The sequence below is a fragment of the Sinocyclocheilus rhinocerous genome, unplaced genomic scaffold, assembly GCF_001515625.1.
Source record: "Sinocyclocheilus rhinocerous isolate Xijiao unplaced genomic scaffold, SAMN03320098_v1.1 scaffold939, whole genome shotgun sequence".
NCBI classification, from domain to species: Eukaryota; Metazoa; Chordata; class Actinopteri; order Cypriniformes; family Cyprinidae; genus Sinocyclocheilus; species Sinocyclocheilus rhinocerous.
This window is the reverse complement of record NW_015665397.1, coordinates 398,623-421,497: the sequence shown is the minus strand read 5'-3', so window position 1 is coordinate 421,497 and position 22,875 is coordinate 398,623. Positions and strand designations below refer to the sequence as shown.

The following is a 22,875-nucleotide window of genomic DNA, read 5'->3' as shown; positions in this document are numbered from 1 at the left end:
AAAAAATCTCTTGAAACTGTGGATCAGAGCAGTGGTTGGATGGGGCTGCTTTCGTTTTTTTCTCCGGACTTAAACACTTTGAGCGGTTCATTAATTGAGATCAATATATCATTGCAGGGATCAAAGAGATTTTGATTTAGTTCTCCACTGCTTTAATAGGATGGAGGATTGTTGGTGTGAATATCAATATAAACACGTTGCAATCATTATAGAGCCTAATGACCCTTCAACATTCTGATGATTGCTTTGCATAACTAAAGGAATAGTTACTTTAAATTGTTTCATTTTTAACCCTGGGTTAATGTAGCACACAAATCTTTTATGATACTTTTGTGCTTTTATATCTGTTTATATCTGGAGCTCAACTGCCCAGCTAACAAAAATATGTTCTAAGAATATTTTGCTAACATTACCGTTAAGTTACCGCACAGTCACCGCACTGGTGTGGATACTGTACTTTAGAATCACAGACTATAGCCTACGTCTTGGAAGTATGACCCAAATAAGAATTTTCACTGGATATTGTCATCAAAACAAGCAAGTAGCCTAACTAGTCTGCCACTTTTGTTCTGACCAACTGAGAAAAAAGCATTACAATAAATCAAGCTACCAATGGTGATTAAATCTAACAATCGGTTAGCTCATATCGCATCAAACCACGCAAATTATTATTATTGTTATACTTTGTTCTCAAATTGTTAATGTTAACAACATCAGCATTGCGTGACTACATGTAGTTTGTAGTAGCGTGTAATTTCAATTTCTGTACAGTCTAATCTATAATTGTCATACCATTTGAATTTCATATAAAAAATCTTTTAACTCAAAAAGCAAATTATTCTTCCGTAAAACTGTTTCCTTTTTAAAATACAAAACTTGTGTAATCCCATGTAAGCTATCTGTAATCAGATGCACATTTAAAACTGAAATATAATCTAATTTCAGTCACTTACATGTGTTTCATAAACACATAATCCCTTCTGGATTACAATCCGCCATCAAAATGATAAATTTTATTATTCCAGCTGCTGTGAGGAAAGGCTATAAATGATCCGCCACCTGCAGCATCCTCACAAGCGATATAGTCTACTAGCCGGATCAACTTCTTCATGTGTACAGACGTTACGTAATGATGCAGCGGCATGCTCGAACTTCCCCAGCTCAAATTATTGCTTTTGCTAAGATTTTTTCTGAAGAAAGATAAACATGTATAGTGATAAAAGCCAAAATATTAAATGCCACGGATACATACACTGAACAAAATTATAAACGCAACACTTTTGTTTTTGCCCCCATTTGTCATGACCTGAACTCAAAGATCTAAGACTTTTTCTATGTACACAAAAGGCTTATTTCTCTCAAATATTGTTCACAAATCTGTCTAAATCTGTTAGTGAGCACTTCTCCTTTGCCGAGATAATCCATCCTCCTCACAGATGTGGCATATCAAGATGCTGAATAGACAGCATGATTATTGTACTCATGACAAATGGGGGCAAAAACAAAAGTGTTGCGTTTAAAATTTTGTTCAGTGTATTTACTGAGTAATCCACGATTTTGTAGGTCTATTAGTACAATCTGTTGACCTTAGCAATCTTTGTTGCATTATGTGCCAATGGCGACCTTTTAAAAATTGTGAAAGAGCACTTTTTCTCTTAGTTTTTCTCCAAAGTTTGCAAGCCTGTAACTCAGGAAGTATTAAAGATATCTTAATGCCCTTTTAGATATTGGGTCTTGACTAACTTTCCTTTTGGCATCTTCATTTTTAAGGCCCTACATGGTTCAGTTACAGAGATATTGGAATTTCAATAAATTTCTAAATTTATTTCTAATTTCTAAATCGTTAAATTGTACACATTTTCAGTGTTCAAAAACCAAATGTGGGTCACTTTGCATAAATATGATGATGAAGGTCTGAAGAATAAATAATGTTGAAACTAGAGTATCTCGTTTCCTTCTGTCAAAACAACTGCATTGAACATGTATGGACAGAAGAAATTAAATCAGAGTCAGTAAAAGATTACAGAATTTGTATTTTTGGCCGAACTTTTCCTTTAAAGACACTTTATTAGCACAATATGTTACTCTAACAGCACATTTTCTCTGTTACGTTATACGTGTGAACAGATTTCTATTCTGAGACACGAGGAGAGAAAACAGACTCATAATAGAGCATGTGTAAATAGACTGAGAAAAGAGAGAGAAAAAGAGACTCTACCCACTCATCTGTGATTCTCAAAGGACCAGTAAGCAACATTTGGCGCTGTCGTTTAAAGCTGTATACCTAATGCCAATACAACCTCACGCGCACACACACACACAAGGTGTGCATCCGCAGCGGTGTGCACAGAGCTCTGCTTTGCATAAACAGCCGATTAAAGAAGCTGAAGAACTGTCACAGACTCTGAAAGTGAATGAGGTGATTCTTCAGAGAAACAGACTGCAGTAAAACCACCTGCTTTAAAAGCAGTCCCAGCAGACACGTGTGCGCGGCGCTATAACAGCATCTTTTACTCAACAGCTGTGGTGCAAACAAAATGAGACTAATTAAACACACGGTAGGATGCTGGACTTTGTCGGTACCATGCCAAATGAAATACTGAAGGAAACCTCACAGGTTTGACTCTCCAGCTGCGATAATCACACCAAACAACACCAAACACAAGTGCGGTCAAATTAGCAGCATTTAGGTGAATTTTCGCAGGCAAATAAAGAACCATTTTCTATCCACCTTATTTTTCAATGCGGAAGTAAGCCGTTTTCTGTCAATGTGCGAGACTTCTGGTTCAATGCCACTGTATGGAAATAACGATCAATCGACGCGTTTCAAAAAGGCGGGGCATAGAGGATAAACAATAATGTACAGTATGTGGAAAATAATGTGTTTTTTTAACTTTAAACAGCATAAACACATTTCATTACACCAAATACACAAAATAATGTTCTTTTTAGCAGCATCATATGACCCCTTTAAATTTACAAATGGCCACGGCCGCTCTTACGGGAAAAATAAGGTGGATAGTCAATAGTGTAGTGACGTTAAAGTGCAGAACTCACTTTCAAACCAAGCAGCTTTCTGTTGTTTGGCACGGTCAAAGTCAAGGGTTCGAATCCCAGGAATGCATAAGTTGCTTGGATTCATTGTAACATGAATTGTCTACAAAATGTTACACTATTACAAGCATGTAAAATGATCTATTGGTCATAGTTTAAAGGGATAATGAAACATGGAAATTCTACCAAATATCATTGATTTATTAGTTTTTCTTAATATTTTGAATTAGATTTTATACTTTCTGTATAAATACTTAGATTTTATACTCAATCTGATTTGAGTTAAAGTTTTAGTGATGCTGTTGTTCGCTTTTTTTTTTTTTTTTCATTCAATTTCTTTTTTTTTTTTTTGGAGGGCCCTTTTTATTTGCATTCATTAGTTTAATTTATTTCGTTTTAGTTATTTCAGTACTAAGCTAAATGAAAATGAGAAATGTTGCCTTGGCAACTTTATATATTTTATTTTATTTCAGTTAATGTTCATTTTGTTTAAAGTAATGAACAGTTTTAGTTTTAGTTAACGATAATAACCCTGAGAGTTGATGATTACAGATTTTTCATTTTGAGTGAACTATTCCTTTAAGTGCAATCGTACACAAACTTTAGTACTCAACAAAGTTCTCCTTATGGCATTCAAACCTCTGTGCTATTAAACTAGACATGTTCAGGTCAAGGTGATTGGATGTAAAGCTGGATGATACAAACCGTTTGCATTCCCATTAAACTCAGTGACAGTTGCTTGAAAAGCCTTCATATCTTTCCAGTGCAGTAAACACACATAACGGCTGAATGCTTGAGATGTTTTCTAACAGACATGATGAAGAGTTTTTTTACGGGTTATACGTGTGGTGTGTCAATATGACATGTCTGTGTTTGTTTCTCTGTCAGCATTCATCTCAGCTGTCTGTCCTTGGACTGGTATATGCTATGATGTGTAAACTCTGTCATGTGCATCTATCCAGGAAATATGTCTTTCCTCTTTCCCCTCGTTAGTTTAAATGTTAAACATGATGTTATATGGAAAGTCACACTCTCTCCTTAAATAATGTCTCTTATGTGGAAATTTGAGGTGCTACCTGAACTGAATCACAATGAAATGACATATGCAGCATATTTAAAGCTGTTTTCTAAGGCCAGCATCATTATTTCAACTGATAATACTGAGGGTTATTGATATAGCCTAAACAAACTCCTAACTGTAAAGACTCTTGCACACTGAGACCAAAATTTTTGTATGTTTTTTTTTTTCGTTTTCATCATCATTTCCTATCAAAATGCTTGCTACGGATGCGAAAACAGAAAATCGAACCTGATCCGAATTTTTTTTATGATGGACAATAGTTTCGGAGGCAGTGTGTAAACGTGATTGACACAACGTAAGGTCATATTTATTTTTTAACGTGCGAAAATTTAGTGTGAAAAGACCTTAAAGGTCCCATATTGTCAAAACTGAAATTTCCTGGCTTTTTTCACGATTACTGAGGTCTAGGTGCTATGTAACTACCATATAAGTTTCAAAATAGTCAGTCCACAGTAAAATTCACACAGCCTGCTTAAAGTAGCTGTGATTTTTCAGGAACCGTTGTGACTTCCGTAAAAAGTTGACGTCAGAACTACACAGTCACCGCCTTCAGTCACCACCCCGAGCACCGCCCACCGTCCCACTCTCCTTTTGCCAAACCCCCAGACAACATCGCGTCCATGCTATTGCTGAGCAAGGACAACATGGAAACATGTCGAAAAGTTTAACTTTAACCACGAAACCAGATCGGCCGACCAGTAACGTTACACTCTCACTCAAAGGATGGCCGATCTGACAGGATTGTAACTATGAGGTGGATTACATCTAACATGTATAGTATACTGCAAATATATATTCTTAAGGACATCAAAACCTAAAATAAAACTCCAGAAAGGTGTCAAATATGGGACCTTTAGGTATAGACTATGGTTCTGGCAAAATGTTCCGAAACATTTGGTGTTCGTCTAAAATTTTTTAAACGTTAGGCTACTTATTGTTTCAGAATGTCCAGAGAACATTCAAAAGTAAACATTGTGTTGGCACGTTGTGCAAGATCATACACTAAAAATGTTAGTTTGTGCAGCTCCTGGGCCGTTTAGTGCTGTAGCATCTTTTGTTTTCCACCCAATAATGTTCAGTCAACGGAAAATAAAGAGCTTCTGCTGTTCGGAACGGCACATTTAGTGCCGCAAGATCATTAATTTGTTTTACAGTAATGTTCAGTCAACCGTTCTTCTTCGCTCTGTGTGTGTGTGTTTCACATATTTTCTCTCTCTTGCACATTTAGCAGCACAGCCAAACAAACTGCGGTGTTTTTGCTGAGGTGTGTAGTTTATCCAGTAACGCACCTTCCCCCCAAAACAGCAATAAATGACGGCAATAAACCAGCGTACACTGCAGGATCTGCCTGAACCAAGGCCAATACTTCTTGTGTGTGTGTGTGTGAGAGGCAGTAAACAACAAAATCTGATTTCCAAGCTATGTGGAGCGCTAACACTGAATTTACTGTCATCATAGTGCCAATCCAATTTTAATATGACTTGTAACACACTAATCTTCAATTAAACTTCCAGTACAGTGCACACAGAGGGGGGGTCAGTGTTTAAGTGCACAATTAAAATCTGATTAACTTCATGGAAGACTGTGACAGCCTCTTGAGAAAATAGCTGGAGATATGCTGCCATCTACTGCTGCTACACAGATCTAATAAAGACCTGAACTAGTCAGTGAGAAATAAGGCTCTTCACAAATGCAATATTCATATTTACACAGAGTTCATATACTTTTTTAACTGTCTAATTAAATGGTATGATTTAATTAGACACTGTTATTTGTTAATATTGTTTTGTTAATATTTTGAATTATATATATTCTGTTTTCATTTGATGTCATTTTTATTAGATTTCGTTTTTTTTTATCTATATAGTTTTATTCATTTTATTTTAGTTTTTTTACTATTTATTTTAGTATTTAGTTGATCAAATTTAATTTTATTTCATTTTAAGTAACACAATTTTTATGGTTTTACTTTCAGTTAATGATAATAACCCTGCGACTGGATTAATTCAATACACACGAGCATACAAAATCATAAGGTTTATTTTTCAAGATATTTACTGTATACAATCAAGAATATAATGAGGCGGGTTAAACCATTTGACAACCTCAACTAACATTAACGTGCCATAAAACATTAAAATGATTTGACATTTTGCCAATGATGTCATTTTAATTGCCTTGCAATCATTCCTGGTTTACAATCAAATAATCTGCATCCAAATTATTCCAGAAAATAAATCGCATGGGTGTTAAAAAGCACTTTAACAAAAGAAGGAACTTCAATTATTTCACACGTAAAAGCACAAATATCTGTCGGCCTGAAACGTGGTCTTGAAATCATTTTCCGTGTGAATCATTAGCTTATGCAACTGTTTGTTTAACACGTGCAGTGGTTTAAATAGCACAGAGATGTGACAATTGAATAATCTGTTCAAATCCCAGAGGAAAAAAAGACTATGATCAACATCACACCATATAGTCCAGCGCTGAGAGTCCAGATCAGGCCAACCTGATCACTGAACTATGATCTCATGTTTACACTACTCAGGTGCGTGTTGGACCGATGACAAATGTAAACTAGACTAGTAATATAATACTAGTAGTTTACTGCCATATAAGAAAGTACAGTGGAATTCTTACACATAAAAACAGAACAACCCTGCAGCGTAACAATAATAGCACAATAAAACATATGCAAAACCTCACAGCAAAACACAGTAGTATAAAACATATACAAATACAATTATGATGCATGAACGTCTATGTGCGTGTCTGTATTTTTCTTATGTAATACATTACCAATGTATTTTTGTATTTTAATTTTGGTTGGTTTTGTAATGTATTTTGGACTTTGGTTTAGTAATGATGATTTTAATGAAAAATTGTGGCATTCTGTGAGTTTGTGCCCTGTGGTGGGTTAATGAACAGCATGTCTTGCTCTTACATCATCTGTCCTTTGCTGAACTCTGTTTTATCTCCAGTATCTCAATAAAAAGTGCTAGATGATATATTTAGACATGAGTAGCACTATTATATTATTTCACTGGTGTCATAATGACATATTATTTTAAGCCCGTGAGCAGAGTCACAATGTCAAGCTGTTTTTTAAACATCATATAGCCACGTGATCTAAATTATTGTTAAGTAGGCCAAGTGGATTTATAGTATTGTATTTAAAATCACAGACTTACACTATTGTTCAATTGTTGGATCAGTTTTGAAAGAAGTCTGTTCTGCTCAACAAAGCTGCATTTATTTGGTCAAAAATACAGTAAAATACTGTAATATTAGGAAATACTATTACAATTTAAAATAACTCTTTTCTATTGTAATATGCTGTAAAATGTTCCTGTGATGCAAAGCTGAATATTCAGCATCATACGATCCTTCAGAAATCATTCTAATATGCTGATTTGCTGCTCAAGAAACATTTCTGATTATTATTAATGCTGAAAACAGTTGTGCTGCTTCATATTTTTTTCTGGAAATATTTTTTTTTTTTTCAGGATCTGGGGGTGAATAGAAAGTTTAAAAGAACCGCATTTATTTGAAATAGAAATCTTTTGCAACACTATAAATGTCTTTTGATCAATTTTAATGCATTCTTGCCGAATAAAAGTATTATTTTTTGTTCTTTTTTTATATTTTTGTCACATGTGGTTATCATAAGGGTATTTTTATAAACATCAGCTCAGGGCAGGTGGACATATTTTTAATTTGTAAAGTATGTGTCATGCTAATAGACATGAGATATTGTAGTTTTTATTAACATTTCGAATTAATTTCTAAAAATATATTTTATATTTCCCGTTTTCATAGTTTTGGTAGTTAAAAAAAACACATCTTTACAGTTCTTACTTATTTTTATTTTAGTTTTAGTTATTTTACAACATCAACTTAAAGTTAGAAAATAAAATTTGAAATATTTTTTCCCCCAAGCTATGTATTTAGTTAGTTAGTATTATAACATTATCATAACATTATAATAAACCAGAATGTTACTTTATATTTAAAGGCAACTCCAATTATGACAATGTACATTAGTTAGTTAGTTAGTTAGTATTGTTTTAGTTTCAGTTCATTATGATAACCCTGGGTGTTACTTTTCATTTAAAGGCACGTTCCAATTATGCCAACTTTCTAATAAATTAATTAGAAATTAATAATAAATTAATTAGAATTAGAAAAGACATTTCTTTTTTATTTTCTATTAATTACAAAAAAAATACTAAGTTAGAAAATAAAATTAGAAATATTGCCAACTAAATCTTGGCAACTAGCTGAAACAAAATACAATTTCAGTTCTTTTTTTCCCCAAGCTATGTATTTAGTTAGTCAGTTAGTATTGTTTTAGTTTTAGTGTCATAACATTATAACAAACCAGCATGTTACTTTATATTTAAAGGCAAGTTCCAATTATGACAACATATGTGTTAGTTACTTAGTAATATTTTAGTTTCAGTTCATTATAATAACCCTGGGTGTTACTTTTCATTTAAATGTATTTACTTACTTATTCATTCATTCCTTTATTCTTTTTTTATGTAGCTAGTAATAAATCTTTCAAAAACGTTAAAAAAACCACCTTCAAAAAAGGTACATTAATTATATTATTAATATATTCACTAGAGTGGCATGCCAACTATACCTCTGGTTTTCAGCTATGTGGAATCTTTTTCTGCTACATGGAATATAAAACGATTGCTTTCATCATTAAACAAATAAAATATAATACAAAACAACACAAATACAGCCCAACATGAGCACAATACCAAACAGCGCAATAAGGGATTGAATTACACATTAATTATCATATTAACTGGTGGCTGTTCATTTAAACGTTTCTCTCTTCAGTTTAACAGCTATTGGCTCCAGAATGCATGAGGCAATATTGCGTAACGAGCACGCATTCCTGTCTAGAGCGCGCACGAGGTGCGTTAGCACTTTTCCAGCAGAAGCCAGTGCGCGCGGAGAGCTTTAATTACACGTTACGTTTTTCGCTTGTTTCATAATTCCGCATCACCATTAATAAGCCCGAGGAGGGACATACCGGCGTCTCTCTCGTCTCCATTTCTCCAATCAGAAAGCGTAAGGATATGGTCTCATTCAGCTTTGACGCCTCCCTTTCCAAACGTCTGTGAACGAAGCCTGACGCAACGCGCATCCAGTCCGGGCTTAAGGTAAGGGAATCCCGTTCCATCACTGCCTTTCGTAACCCCCCTGGATTTTAGTAGCATTATTATTATTGCGTAAAGCGCAGCTCTCCTCCCCTCGCCCTAGTGGTCAGCGGGGTTTATTAGTCCTCCTGAGTAATACAGACCCGGACAGGACAGCGCGCATGAGTGCTTAAAGAGACTTACAATCTGACTGAACAAACTGTTCTGGTGGAAAAGAGTTGGATTTATATCTCTATATTCCGTTTTGCTGTTTTATTTTATTCTATTTCACTGGTATGGAAAAAGGTAAGACAAAAACACATGGCATTTTTTCCCATGTCAATATTGCTTGAATGAGATGATGAAATTAAACTTAACTTATTTCATTAAATATAACTCACTTTGGAGTTATGTAATTTGGAATTATATAATTAGGATTTAATTAGCAAATTGGTATTTAGGGATTGACACCATTGGGTTTTTAAATGGCCAATACAGATGTCAGGGTGAGATTTTTTTTTCCCCCAATGCCAGTATTTTGTCAAATATTGCTTGTGTGAGATGATAACATTAAACTTATTTGAACACCATCTCAGTATTGAGACATCTATCAGTTTAGTCTTACAGAGTAAAACTTTAAAATAATGCTTGGATCATTTTTGGACTTTTAATTATTATTGTAGATACATTTTGCGATATGGTATATAGGAGATTGACCCTTTTTTAAAATGGCCTGATATCTGGAGAACATATAATTAAAAAAAGATATAATTCTGAAAAACAATATAATAATATAATATAAGTAATATAAGCAAATTAGATTTGTTAAATTTAAATTAACACTTATTTTACATAATAATTATGCAATATAAACCAAAAAAATACACTTAATCTACAAAACTACTTCAGAATTTCATATTTTATTCAATGTGTTGCTTAACATTTTTTCACAAACATGGACTGAAGATGTGCAGAATTAATATACACTTTTAAAAAATGTATTGACATCTCTGGTTCCATGAAGAATCTTTAACATCCATGGAATCTTTCCGTTCCACAAAAGATTATTTATAGTGGGAAAATGTTCTTCGCACTTCTTTTCGAATGTTCATTGAAAAGTTCTTTGGGGAACCCAAAATTGATCTTATATGACATTGTGGCGAAAAAACCCTTTGAAACCTTTTTTTTTTTTTTTTTAAAGAGTTTAGTCAATTTTTGTAAAGGTAACCATGAACAGAAAATCTAGAGAAACAGAAATATCCTCAGTGTCCTTACCTGATGGGGTTTGTCTCCATAGAAACCGTGCGAAACATGATGACGGAGTTCTGGAAGGAACATTCCAAGTTTGCAACAGTAGAGGAGATGATGCTGGATTCAAACGCTCAGGAACTGACCCAACACGAGCTGCCAGAGATCCTCTCCCTGCTCCCTTCTCTGGCTGCTTCTGATGTGCTGGAACTTGGTGCTGGAATCGGGTCGGTGATCACATTGTCTTTGACTTTGGATTCTGAAGAGACCTGCAGATCTCTGATGTTTGGGTGAACCATACATACAAGTCCAAGTCATATTTCACCCTGAAATCAAAAGACAAAATAGCAGTTAACGTTTTGCATAAAGAAAATAAGACTAATAAATAAGAAATTAATAAAATAGGTTTCATGTTAGAAATAAAATCATCATAAACTGAAGGCATTGCAACAAAAACTACCATGATGTATGAACACTTTACAAATTATACTTATTATTTACAAGATATTACAGATATATACAAACAACACTATAAAAAATTACGAGATCAATTCATGGCAGCATATGTTTTAACATATGCTGTCAAACGATTAATCGCGATTAATCGCATCCAAAATAAAAGTTTTTGTTTGCATAATATATGTGTGTGTTCTGTGTATATTTATTATGTATATATAAATACACGCATTTAGAAAATATTTACATGTATTTACATGTTTATATTCATAAAATGTATATTATAAATAAATATATTTAATATATAAACATAACATATTTTTCTGAAATATATACATGCATGTGTGTGTATTTATATATACATAATAAATATACACAGAACACACACATATATTATGCAAACAAAAACTTTTATTTTGGATGCGATTAATCGCGATTAATCGTTTGACAGCACTAGTTTTTATATTACTTGAACTCATTAAAATAATTGAACCAATTCATTTTGAAGTTATATGAGATTCAGCAAGATAGGAGTTTTAAAAATGAGTTGAAATGACAAACAAGGAACATTAATTCAACAATACTCATTGTATACAAGTATACAATTATATGCAGCAATACAATTATATGTCCCAGTGAAACTGTCTAATCAAAATGATGAAAATCTGGTGGAAATCTAATCAAAGGGTCAAATGGTTAGGTAATCTGTTTCTTGGCCAGTACTAAGCTTTTAAGCATGGTTTATTTGCTGCATTGTTATCATGACCTTTGCTCTTTTCAGTCGGTTCACTCGTCACCTCATTGGCAAGGCCCGTCACGTGACCGCTGTGGACTTCATGGAGAAGTTTGTGGAAAAGAACAAAAAGGACAACAGTCACCTGGGCAACGCTGAATTCATCCAAGCTGATGTCACAAAGCTGGACTTCCCTAAAAACAGGTATATATTCAGCCCTATAAACACAGCTACAGTGCGTGCAGAATTATTAGGCCAGCCAATATTCTGATCGTATTTTTTTCCAAGCACATTTTACCAATACCAAACCACATCAATCTCAATAACTACTATAAATTTTGTATATAATCATTTATATGATTATATACAAAGACAAAAAGATATTAATGGCAAAAGACTTGAAGAATTAAGATGAATAATTAGGTGTTAGACCAAGAATGAAAGGCTAAGAGTGCCATTGCTATGATTCTCATTTTGAAAAGCACTGATTGGCCAAACTTTGGATACACCCCTAAGGAGTCATCAGTATTTTTGGTCCATTTTCCTAGAAAAGAAAGACAGTAAATGTGTAATGTCAGCTGTTAGTGTACAAGAGTGCACAGCTTCGCATTGATGGTTCCATGAAGAACATTTAACATCTATGGAATCTTTCCATTCCTCAAAAGGTTCTTTATAGCATAAAAAGGTTCTTTAGATCAGTGGTTCCCAACCCTGGTCCTGGAGGCACCCCAACACTGCACATTTTGCATATCTCCTTTCTCTGACGCACCAATTTCAGATCTTGGAGTCTCTACTAACGAGCCGATGACCTGAATCAGGTGTGTTTGATTAAGGAGACATGCAAAACGTGCAGTGTTGGGGTGCCTCCAGGACCAGGGTTGGGAACCACTGCTTTAGATTATATTATTCAATTTTAATTTCATTGGGTATAAAAAGATCTGAGAAGATGCATCCCATCTCATTTGATGTCTTTCTCCATCTTCCACTTCATCTCTCTGACACTTTCTCTTTCAGTTTGGATGTGGTCTTCTCTAATTGGCTGTTGATGTATCTGAGTGATGAGGAGCTGAAGTCATTGGCTGAGAAGTTCCTCATGTGGCTCCGCCCAGGCGGCTACCTGTTCTTCAGGGAGTCCTGCTTTCACCAGTCAGGTTAGAGAAACAATACCCTGTAATTTGACACTTAATGGCAGTGATTTCTTTTTGTTCTATTTCAGGGATGGGCAACTTTGATAGTGACGAGGGCCAGCATTTTTTCTCCTTTATACCAAGGGGCCAGATTACTAATCCATATCCACACACCTTTTACACCGTTTTACTCAGTTTCCTTTTTATTGAAGGAAATTAAAGTATAACTAATGTCATTTGTTTTTAAAGATTTTATTAAGTATAAAACTTGTGCAGTTATGCTAATTCAGAAGGAAAACTTTGTTGTCAGTGAACAGAAATATTACACCGACAAGCCAATGTAAACATCTCAATTGCATTGTCTGTAAATTTGCAACAAACAAATATACAGAGGTCCTTTTTTTATAAGTTGCCTACAGAACATTATCAAAGCAACCTAAAAGGACAGTTAAAAAGGGCTTAATTTAAAAAAAAAAAGTTATTCTAAATGGTACCATAAAATAACCTGGTATCTGCAGGATTTTTAAAATCAAATTTAAGACCTTTAAAGACCTTTTTTAAGATCTGCACTTCACATTTCAGCCTTTAAACAATTTTTTTAAGAAAAGGGATGAGTCAAAAGTATCACTTATTATATTAATTTAAACAATTATCAGTTAATTATTATATTAAATAACATATAAATATATCTTAGTGCATTAGCTTTTTGTCGATCCATTGGTTCACATTTAAAAATATGTAGCAAAAATAGCAGATGGGCTTATTGAAAAAGCAAATTCGTTCTCTGCCAGCAGGTGTCACTTTCGTTACTGCCCATATAGTGGTTTCCCGGTAACCGCAGTACACACAGCTGACTGCAGCGCTCAAGTTTATTCAGTGAAATCGTAGCCTTTTGAAGTTTAATCGTCATATTAATCCATATAGCAATTCTTGTCTTTCCGTCCCCAAAGACCTCTTATATTTTAGACTTTTGTACCATTTAAGAGTTTGCATGGCCTTAAATGTAAACAATTTAACTGAAGACGTTTTAAGGACCCGCGGAAACCCTAATAAGAACATAGTCCAGTGCAAACATTTCTGTCATGCATTTGGCAAAAAGCTTTTGTTGACTATGAATTTTACCTTTGAAATTTGAGGCAAGAGCAACTCTGGCGTCCCAGTTGTTTGTGAGCAGTAGTGTGATGGCGATTTAAATAAAATACAGATTTCCAAACATATGGGTATCCCCTTGAACTTGGTAAAAAGATCATCTGTTTACCATCTTGACTTGAAAATACTGTTTTCATGGTCAGTTTTTCATTTATTATTTGCTAATGTTAATGAATGTTTACATTAGTGCACGTCCTACGCTGAAATGAATAGGGGAGCGGCTGGAAACTATAGCGACCTCTCCTGGTTGGAGATAGTATTAACATCATAAACTTAAAGCAATCTTTACGTGACTTGCTTTTCAAATGTTTTTCAAATTGATCATCCGAGTCTAATATGATCCAGCGGGCCGTACTAAAAGACACTGCGGGCCGTATACGAATAAATAAGCACTTAGTGTGACAAACCTGTATTTCTAGAATCTATAGTTATGCAAATAAATGATAAACACTTTAACCATAGTTTATTACAATTATTATTATTATTGGAGCCTAAAACGTTATTAAACACAAAAATGTAGGGCTTTATCATTCAAAAATAAAAGGGAGACACAATGAGTTACTGCATTGTTAACAATTACTAGAACAAATATATATATATATATATTCTTCCATATAGTGTAGTGTTTAGCATAACTGAGATGCTATTATATTTTTTATTAACATTTTGAATTAGTTTTATATTTTGTACATATGTTTAGATTTTCAGTTTTTGTTTTGTTGTGTTTTTTTATTTTTATTAATTTTGTTTAACATATGTCTGTACAGTTTTCTATTTCAGTTTTAGTTTCAGTTATTTTAGTACATCAAGTTAAACTATATGAACATGAGAAATGCTGCCTTGGCAATTAGCTGTGATGTGTTCAATATGTTTAAAGTTGTTTTATTTGTATATTTTATTTGAGTTATTTGCATATTTTATTTGAGTTCAAGTTTATTTTATTTCAAGTAACAAAAGTTTTAGTTAACTATAATTACCCTCATATAGCGCGCACTGATCCTCATGCTTTATTACTTTTATTACAGCTTTAGAGTAGCATAATGAAGATTATTTTCTATCAATTTTAATGTCTTTTTTACGTCCACAGGTGACTGCAAGCGAGATTTTAACCCCACGCACTACAGAAGCCCTGCTTACTACAACCACCTGATGTCGTCACTCCTGCTGGACGAATCAGATCAGACAGAGAAGAAATACTACGGGTTTGACATGGTGCTCAATAAGACAGTTCAGACCTATGTGAAGGTAAACCAGTCAGTCAGCAAATTATTTTAAGGACATGAACTCTGTATAATAAACTGAAATGGAAATGATTTCTTTGTCTTAGATGAAAAACAACCAGAACCAGTTGTGTTGGCTCATGCAGAAAGTTCGTCGTGATGCTGTACAGCAGCATCAGGGCGGCTTTTCCACATTCCAGGAGTTTCTAGATAACCAGCAGTACACCAGAAGAGGAATCTTACGTTACGAGAAGATGTTCGGATCAGGATACGTCAGCACAGGCGGATTCAACACAACAAAGGTCAGGGATGCAGAATATGTAGGGTCATACGTCTTTAAAAAAATGCCATGTGAAGTTCATTAAAAATACAAAGAAAGAAAGAAGAATTATTATTATTAATTACAATCTACAATCTACCTTTTCGAAAGGTACATTTATCTTTAATACACATAAAAGATGCATATTAGTACCATAAAGGTACATAATAATACATAAAGAGTACATATTAGTACCTAAATGGTACATATTAGTATTTTTTAAAAGGTACTGCCTCAGTGATAGCTTTTGTAGGCTACCTTTTTTCTGAGTGTATGAATATAAGTTAGGCTACATAATAATAACAGTCCAGCAGTTCAGTGAACAACGTGTTCATTTTGAGTAAAGTATATTTAGATACAATATTACCACTTACCAAACCAAGGCACAGCAGAGCCGCTGCAAAACGGAGCAAAATTTGAAATTGTTCAATGAGTTGTTTTAAGATGAATCGTTGAATGAATGATTCCACCCTGAAAGAATAGGCGTTTCTTTAATGAATAATACGTTTTTAATGAATGAATAAGTCGAATGATTTATGCTAAAAATTCGTTCATAAAAACGAAAATTCGTTTCCGAGTGAGTATGTTTTTGAATGAATCTGTTGACTGAATGATTCAATCAATGACTCGTTTATTAAGACAGCAGCTTGTTTCGTTTCTAAACGATTCTAAAGCGAGGTTTTTAGAATGAATCGCTGTTGAATGAATGATTCAAGGATTCATTCGTAAAGACAGCTGCTTGTTTCGTTCGTAAATAAATATGCGTTTTTGAATGAATCAGTTAAATAAATAATTTAATGACTCATTAATAAAGATTATTTATTTCGTTCCTTCCTTCCTGAATGAATAGGGTTTTTGAAACGATAATTTAAATGAATCATTATTGACTCAATTATAATATGGTCACTTGTCGCCACCTATTGGAGTAACTATGTAACTTTCAGAAACAAAGTACCAAAAGTGTTTACCAGACTTAAAGTATTTGTAATAACATTATTAACAATTTAAGCAATTAATTTATTAATATTTCTGTCATATACTTTTATTTTTGGTTTTGAGGATTCCTCATTTTTGGCTCATGGCTCAGCAGTGGAGAACTACTGATCTCTTAATTCTCAGTGTTATCTCATCATTTTAGTGAATAATTAATGGTTTGTTTTCTCTCAATCTCTTTGATATATTAATCTGTAACCTATTAGGAGTTTGTTGATATGCTGAACTTGACCGCCGGACAGAAGGTTCTTGATGTTGGCTGTGGGATTGGAGGTGGAGATTTCTACATGGCCAAGGTGAGCCAAAAATTTAACGTGTGATGGGTTTATGTGTTGCTTCAGAACGTGTTTCACTCTACTTAAGTCTGTATTTCTCAGGACCTTTAAACAAGCAAACCGTAATTAAATATTATTAGACAGAAATTCTGTTTTGTCTATATTTTAGTGTGGTGATACGATTAATTACTAACTTACTGAATTATCTTTTTTAATGACAGACGTTTGGGGTTGAGGTTCTGGGCATGGACCTGTCATCAAACATGGTGGATATTGCCATGGAGAGAGCCATGAAGGAGAAACTGCCATTAGTAAACTGAGTTTTTCAGCAAATACCTAGCAACACCCTGACAACCACTCACAACACCCTGGCAACCACATAAAAAATGCAACAAACTACACAGACCAGCTTTGCAACTGCATTGAAACACTAGCAACCAACCATAACAAACTTGTAACTCCATAGCAAAAGCAACAACTCAGAACAGCTTTGCAACTGCATAGCAACACCCTGGCAACCACCCAGATCACTATAGAAACCCCAAAGCAAATCACACACTACTCAGAACAGCATGTCAACTGTATAGCAACACCCTGGCAGCCACATAGCAAAACCCACCAAACTGCTCAAAACAGCTCAGTAACCACATAGCAACACCCTAGAAACCACCTATAACAACCTAGCAATTGCATAGCAACACCCTGGAAACCACATAGCAAAACCCATCAAACTGCTAAAGAAAACAAATCAGTAACCACAGCAACCTAGCAACTCCATAGCAACACCCTGGTAAGCAGCCATAGCATAATAGCAACAACTTATATTAATCTAGCATCTACATAGCACCACCCTGACAACCCAGAAAACCCTAGCAACTACATAGCAAAATACAACAACTAGTAGTTTCACAACTGTATAGCTCTTTGATATATTAATCTGTAACCTATTAGGAGTTTGTTGATATGCTGAACTTGACCGCTGGACAGAAGGTTCTTGATGTTGGCTGTGGGATTGGAGGTGGAGATTTCTACATGGCCAAGGTGAGCCAAAAATTTAACGTGTGATGGGTTTATGTGTTGCTTCAGAACGTGTTTCACTCTACTTAAGTCTGTATTTCTCAGGACCTTTAAACAAGCAAACCGTAATTAAATATTATTAGACAGAAATTCTGTTTTGTCTATATTTTAGTGTGGTGATACGATTAATTACTAACTTACTGAATTATCTTTTTTAATGACAGACGTTTGGGGTTGAGGTTCTGGGCATGGACCTGTCATCAAACATGGTGGATATTGCCATGGAGAGAGCCATGAAGGAGAAACTGCCATTAGTAAACTGAGTTTTTCAGCAAATACCTAGCAACACCCTGACAACCACTCACAACACCCTGGCAACCACATAAAAAATGCAACAAACTACACAGACCAGCTTTGCAACTGCATTGAAACACTAGCAACCAACCATAACAAACTTGTAACTCCATAGCAAAAGCAACAACTCAGAACAGCTTTGCAACTGCATAGCAACACCCTGGCAACCACCCAGATCACTATAGAAACCCCAAAGCAAATCACACACTACTCAGAACAGCATGTCAACTGTATAGCAACACCCTGGCAGCCACATAGCAAAACCCACCAAACTGCTCAAAACAGCTCAGTAACCACATAGCAACACCCTAGAAACCACCTATAACAACCTAGCAATTGCATAGCAACACCCTGGAAACCACATAGCAAAACCCATCAAACTGCTAAAGAAAACAAATCAGTAACCACAGCAACCTAGCAACTCCATAGCAACACCCTGGTAAGCAGCCATAGCATAATAGCAACAACTTATATTAATCTAGCATCTACATAGCACCACCCTGACAACCCAGAAAACCCTAGCAACTACATAGCAAAATACAACAACTAGTAGTTTCACAACTGTATAGCAACACCCTGGTAACCACCCATAACACCATAGCAGCCACCTTCAACAACTTAGCAACTGCATGGCAACACCCTAGGAACCACCTATCACAACCAGGTTGTTACTACATAGCAACACCCTGGTAACCACCCATAACACCATAGCAGCCACCTATAACAACCTACTGAAGCAACTGCATGGCAACACCCTGGTAACCACCCATAACACCATAGCAGCCACCTTCAACAACTTAGCAACTGCATGGCAACACCCTAGGAACCACCTATCACAACCAGGTTGTTACTACGCAGCAACACCCTGGTAACCACCCATAACACCATAGCAGCCACCTATAATAATCTATCAACTGCATAGCAACACCCTGTTAACCACACACAACACCCTGGCAACCATCTATTACAACTAGGTTGTTACTACATAGCAACACCCTGGTAACCACCCATAACACCATAGTAGCCACCTATAACAATCTAGCAACTGCATAGCAACATCCTGACAACCACAAACAACACCCTAGCAACCACCTATAACAACTGCATAGCAACACCCTAACAGCCTAGTACTAAGTTTTTCCACAGGAAATTTAGAAATCTCTTTTAAAATGTTAAATAGTTGTATATTAAATAAAAAGAGTGCAGACACTTTCAACTCGCATAGCTTTGAGAATGAACAGAGCTGCATTCTGGGAAAGCTCTGAGAGTCGCTCAGCACTTCCTGATGGTAGAGTAACTGTCTGTCCTTCCTCTGCAGGTGCAGTTTGAGGTGTCAGATGCCACAAAAAGAAGGTTTCCTGATGCTGCGTTTGATGTGGTTTACAGCAGAGACACGATTCTGCATATCAGGGACAAACTTGACCTCTTCAGAAAGTTTTATGTGAGTGTTCTCACAAGTAAAATCCTGCATGTGTGCATTAATTTCATGTCTGTCACTTCATATGTCACAGAAATAGCTTACTGTATGTGTGCGCATTAGGGTTGTGTGTGTGTATGAGGATATACAAATGATTATCTGTGTGCTGTAGGTCTAAATATACTGTCACTGGGTAGCAGGTGTTCCAGTGAATATATGTGTGTAGCTTTTTGTGTATGTGGTTTTAACAGTTATCTTCCCCTTGAGCCTTCTTTATTTTTTTTTTTACTAAGACTCAAATAAGTGACACATTATGTATGGCTTATAAAAACAAGCCTTTGCATTTGTATTGAACTATGGAGGATTCATCCAAATAGGCAAATGCAGTGATGTACAGTAAGCAAATGCTGATGTGGAAAATAATTCTCAGGAAATAAGAGAAAAGAATGTGCGTTTTCTGCCCTCTACTGGACAAATTAGGTATTGTCTTAGAAGTGATGAAATAATGTGTATTTTGAGTTAACTGTTCTTTTAATGTGTGTTTCAGTCATGGCTGAAGCCGGGCGGGAAACTTCTGATCAGTGACTACTGCTGTGGAGAGAAGCCTTGGTCTCCAGCGTTTCAGGATTACGTTAACCAGCGGGGATATATCCTCTACACACCTCAGAGATACGGACAAGTACAGACCTCATATAAAATCATAGTGTACTATTAAAGCTTGTTTGGACTGAGATTTAGTATTGATCTGTTATGTAATGCTGATATCGGTAACTATGCTGAATATGCCACACAAAAAAAAACTGGAGCAGGAACAAAGGGCTTGTTTATTCTCTTGCTGAGTGTGTTTGTGTGTGTTTTTCAGTTCCTGAGCGAGGTGGGATTCAGTAATGTTCGCGCTGAGGACAGAACAGAGCAATTTATTCAGGTTATAAAGGCTGAACTGCAGAGAGCCGAGGAGATGAAGGAGGAGTTTATACAGGTAAACACACACTCCTGCTCATGTAACGTCTGCATTACATTTACAACCACACATTTGCATACTGTTGGAGAAAATATTTTCCCTTTTCCCCTCCCTTTTCATTTAAGCTACATTTGCAGGCATTGAAGACATGTTTCACTTTCATTTAAGAGGTAGTTCACCCCAAAATGCAAATGCACTCAACCTTCCAATGCAAGCCATTCAAGATGTAGATGAGTTTGTTTGTTCATGGGAACATATTTGGAGAAATCGCCTGCTCACCAGTGGATCCTCTGCAGTGAATGGGTGCCGTCAGAATGAGAGTCCAAACAGCTGATAAAAACATCACAATAATCCACAATTAATATTATGTTGAGCGGACACATATTTCATCCAGAAGCAACAGTTTAAAGTTAAAAATGTCTTAAAGGGATAGTTCACCCAAAAATAAAAATTCTGTCATCGTTTACTCACCCTCATGTCGTTCCAAACCTGTATGAGTTGCTTTCTTATGTTGAACACAAAAGAAGATATTTTGAAGATTGTTGGTAATCAAACAGTTGGTGGTTGCCATTCACTTCCATAGTATTTTTTTTTCCTATTATGGAAGTCAATGGCAACCACCAACTGTTTGATTACCAGCAATCTTCAAAATATCTTCTTTTGTGTTCAACATAAGAAAGCAACTCATACAGGTTTGGAACGACATGAGTGTGAGTAAATGATGACAGAATTTTCATTTTTGGGTGAACTATCCCTTTAAGGATTTGTTTCTTATGTAGCTTTCACTTCACAAGAATTTAATTGAGGGACTGGTGGTGTGGATTACTTGTGGATTATTGTGATGTTTTTATCAGCTGTTTGGACTCTCATTCTGACGGCACCCATTCACTGCACAGGATCCATTGGTGAGCAAGTGATGTAATGCTACATTTCTCCAAATCTGTTCCCATGAAGAAACAAACTCATCTACATCTTACATTTTTAATTTTTGGGTGAACTATTCCTTTAAAGTTTGCATGAATATTGTTGGAAAGCAAGCAGCTTACAGTGTACTCTTGTAACCTCTGTCTCCTCCACAGGAGTTCTCTCAGGAAGACTATGATGCCGTTGTAAACGGATGGACAGAAAAACTGCAGCGCTGTGAGACTGGAGACCAACGCTGGGGGCTTTTCTATGCCACCAAAGAATGAGAGAGAGAGGAACAATCCAACTAATGATCAAATTCAAATCAATATATTTCAGATGCTATATTAAACTCACTGTTCTATCTAATTCTGTGAATTGCACAACAGTGCGCAAGCTTTGAGTATCAGAGCTGTAAGACCGACATACTGTTATGCAGCATAAATTAATAAAATTCTACTTTTCTATATTATTTTATTAGTTTGTTGTTTTGATTGTATATGCTTGGGCTTTTAATGTGTTTGATCAAATTCCTCAAAGTCAAAATCTATGATGTAAACAGCTGTTAATACACAGTGAACTTTATACCTTAATAGTAACTACAGATAAACACAGAAAAAAATACAATAAATAAATAAATAAAACAATAATATCTGCAGTTATCTTCCAAGACACATTTTTGTATTAGCTAAGCTTAATATCTCAGAGAAACCTTACAGAGAAAATCATGTCTGTCTGTCATGATTTGGTCAGTGTAATCATATATGATCTTTTTATATTACCCAAAACATAAAATACACAGACACAACAAATTGTATGTTTTTGTGTGTGTGTGTGTGTGTGCAGGGCCGCATTAACCATTGGGCTAAGCGGGGCTGAAGCCCCGGGGCCCGAGCAAGGAGGGGGCCCGTGATTGGCTGTGGAGTAGATTGACGGACATCGGTAGCGCCCATGGGCGTCGCTAGGCCATTTTTAGGGGGGCTATGAGATTTTAAAGGGATATTCAACCAAAAATTAAAATACTGTCATCATTTACTCAGTTTCAAGTTGTTCTGAACCTGTATGAATTTCTTTGTTCTACTCAACATAAAAGAAGATATTTTGAAGAATATTCGTAACCACCAGAAAATTTCTGTCCCTGTTGACTCCAGTAGTGTTTTTTCTTCTCCATACTATGGAAGTCATGGGGCACAGACACTGTTTGGTTACCAGTATTGTTCCAAATATATACACTCTAAAAAAATGCTGGGTTAAATATAACCCAGTGCTGGGTAAAATAGGGACAAACCCAGCAATTGGGTTGTTTTGACCCAGCGGTTACCTTCTGGGTAGTAACCCAACCACTGGGTCAAAACAACCCAATTGCTGGGTTTGTCCCTATTTTACCCAGCACTGGGTTATATTTAACCCAG

The 22,875-nt window shown here is 35.4% G+C and overlaps 1 protein-coding gene across 3 annotated transcripts; it reads left to right on the top strand.

Moving 5' to 3' along the window:
* Positions 1-9,067: 9,067 nt before the first annotated feature.
* Positions 9,068-21,935, top strand: LOC107731361 (phosphoethanolamine N-methyltransferase 3-like). Of its 3 annotated transcripts, none has more exons than XM_016542420.1 (12): positions 9,068-9,315; positions 10,589-10,829; positions 11,777-11,932; positions 12,743-12,879; positions 15,092-15,249; positions 15,332-15,526; positions 16,743-16,832; positions 17,033-17,122; positions 19,501-19,623; positions 20,147-20,278; positions 20,462-20,578; positions 21,640-21,935. In XM_016542420.1, the coding sequence occupies exons 2-12, from the start codon at positions 10,603-10,605 to the stop codon at positions 21,748-21,750; spliced, it is 1,536 nt and encodes a 511-aa protein (XP_016397906.1). In that variant the 5' UTR covers positions 9,068-9,315; positions 10,589-10,602; the 3' UTR covers positions 21,751-21,935. The 3 variants fall into 3 exon arrangements, with proteins under 3 accessions (XP_016397906.1, XP_016397907.1, XP_016397905.1); XM_016542421.1 differs by lacking the exon at positions 9,068-9,315 and adding an exon at positions 9,416-9,597 and having other exon boundaries at positions 10,589-10,766; XM_016542419.1 differs by lacking the exon at positions 9,068-9,315 and adding an exon at positions 9,416-9,597.
* Positions 21,936-22,875: the final 940 nt, after the last annotated feature.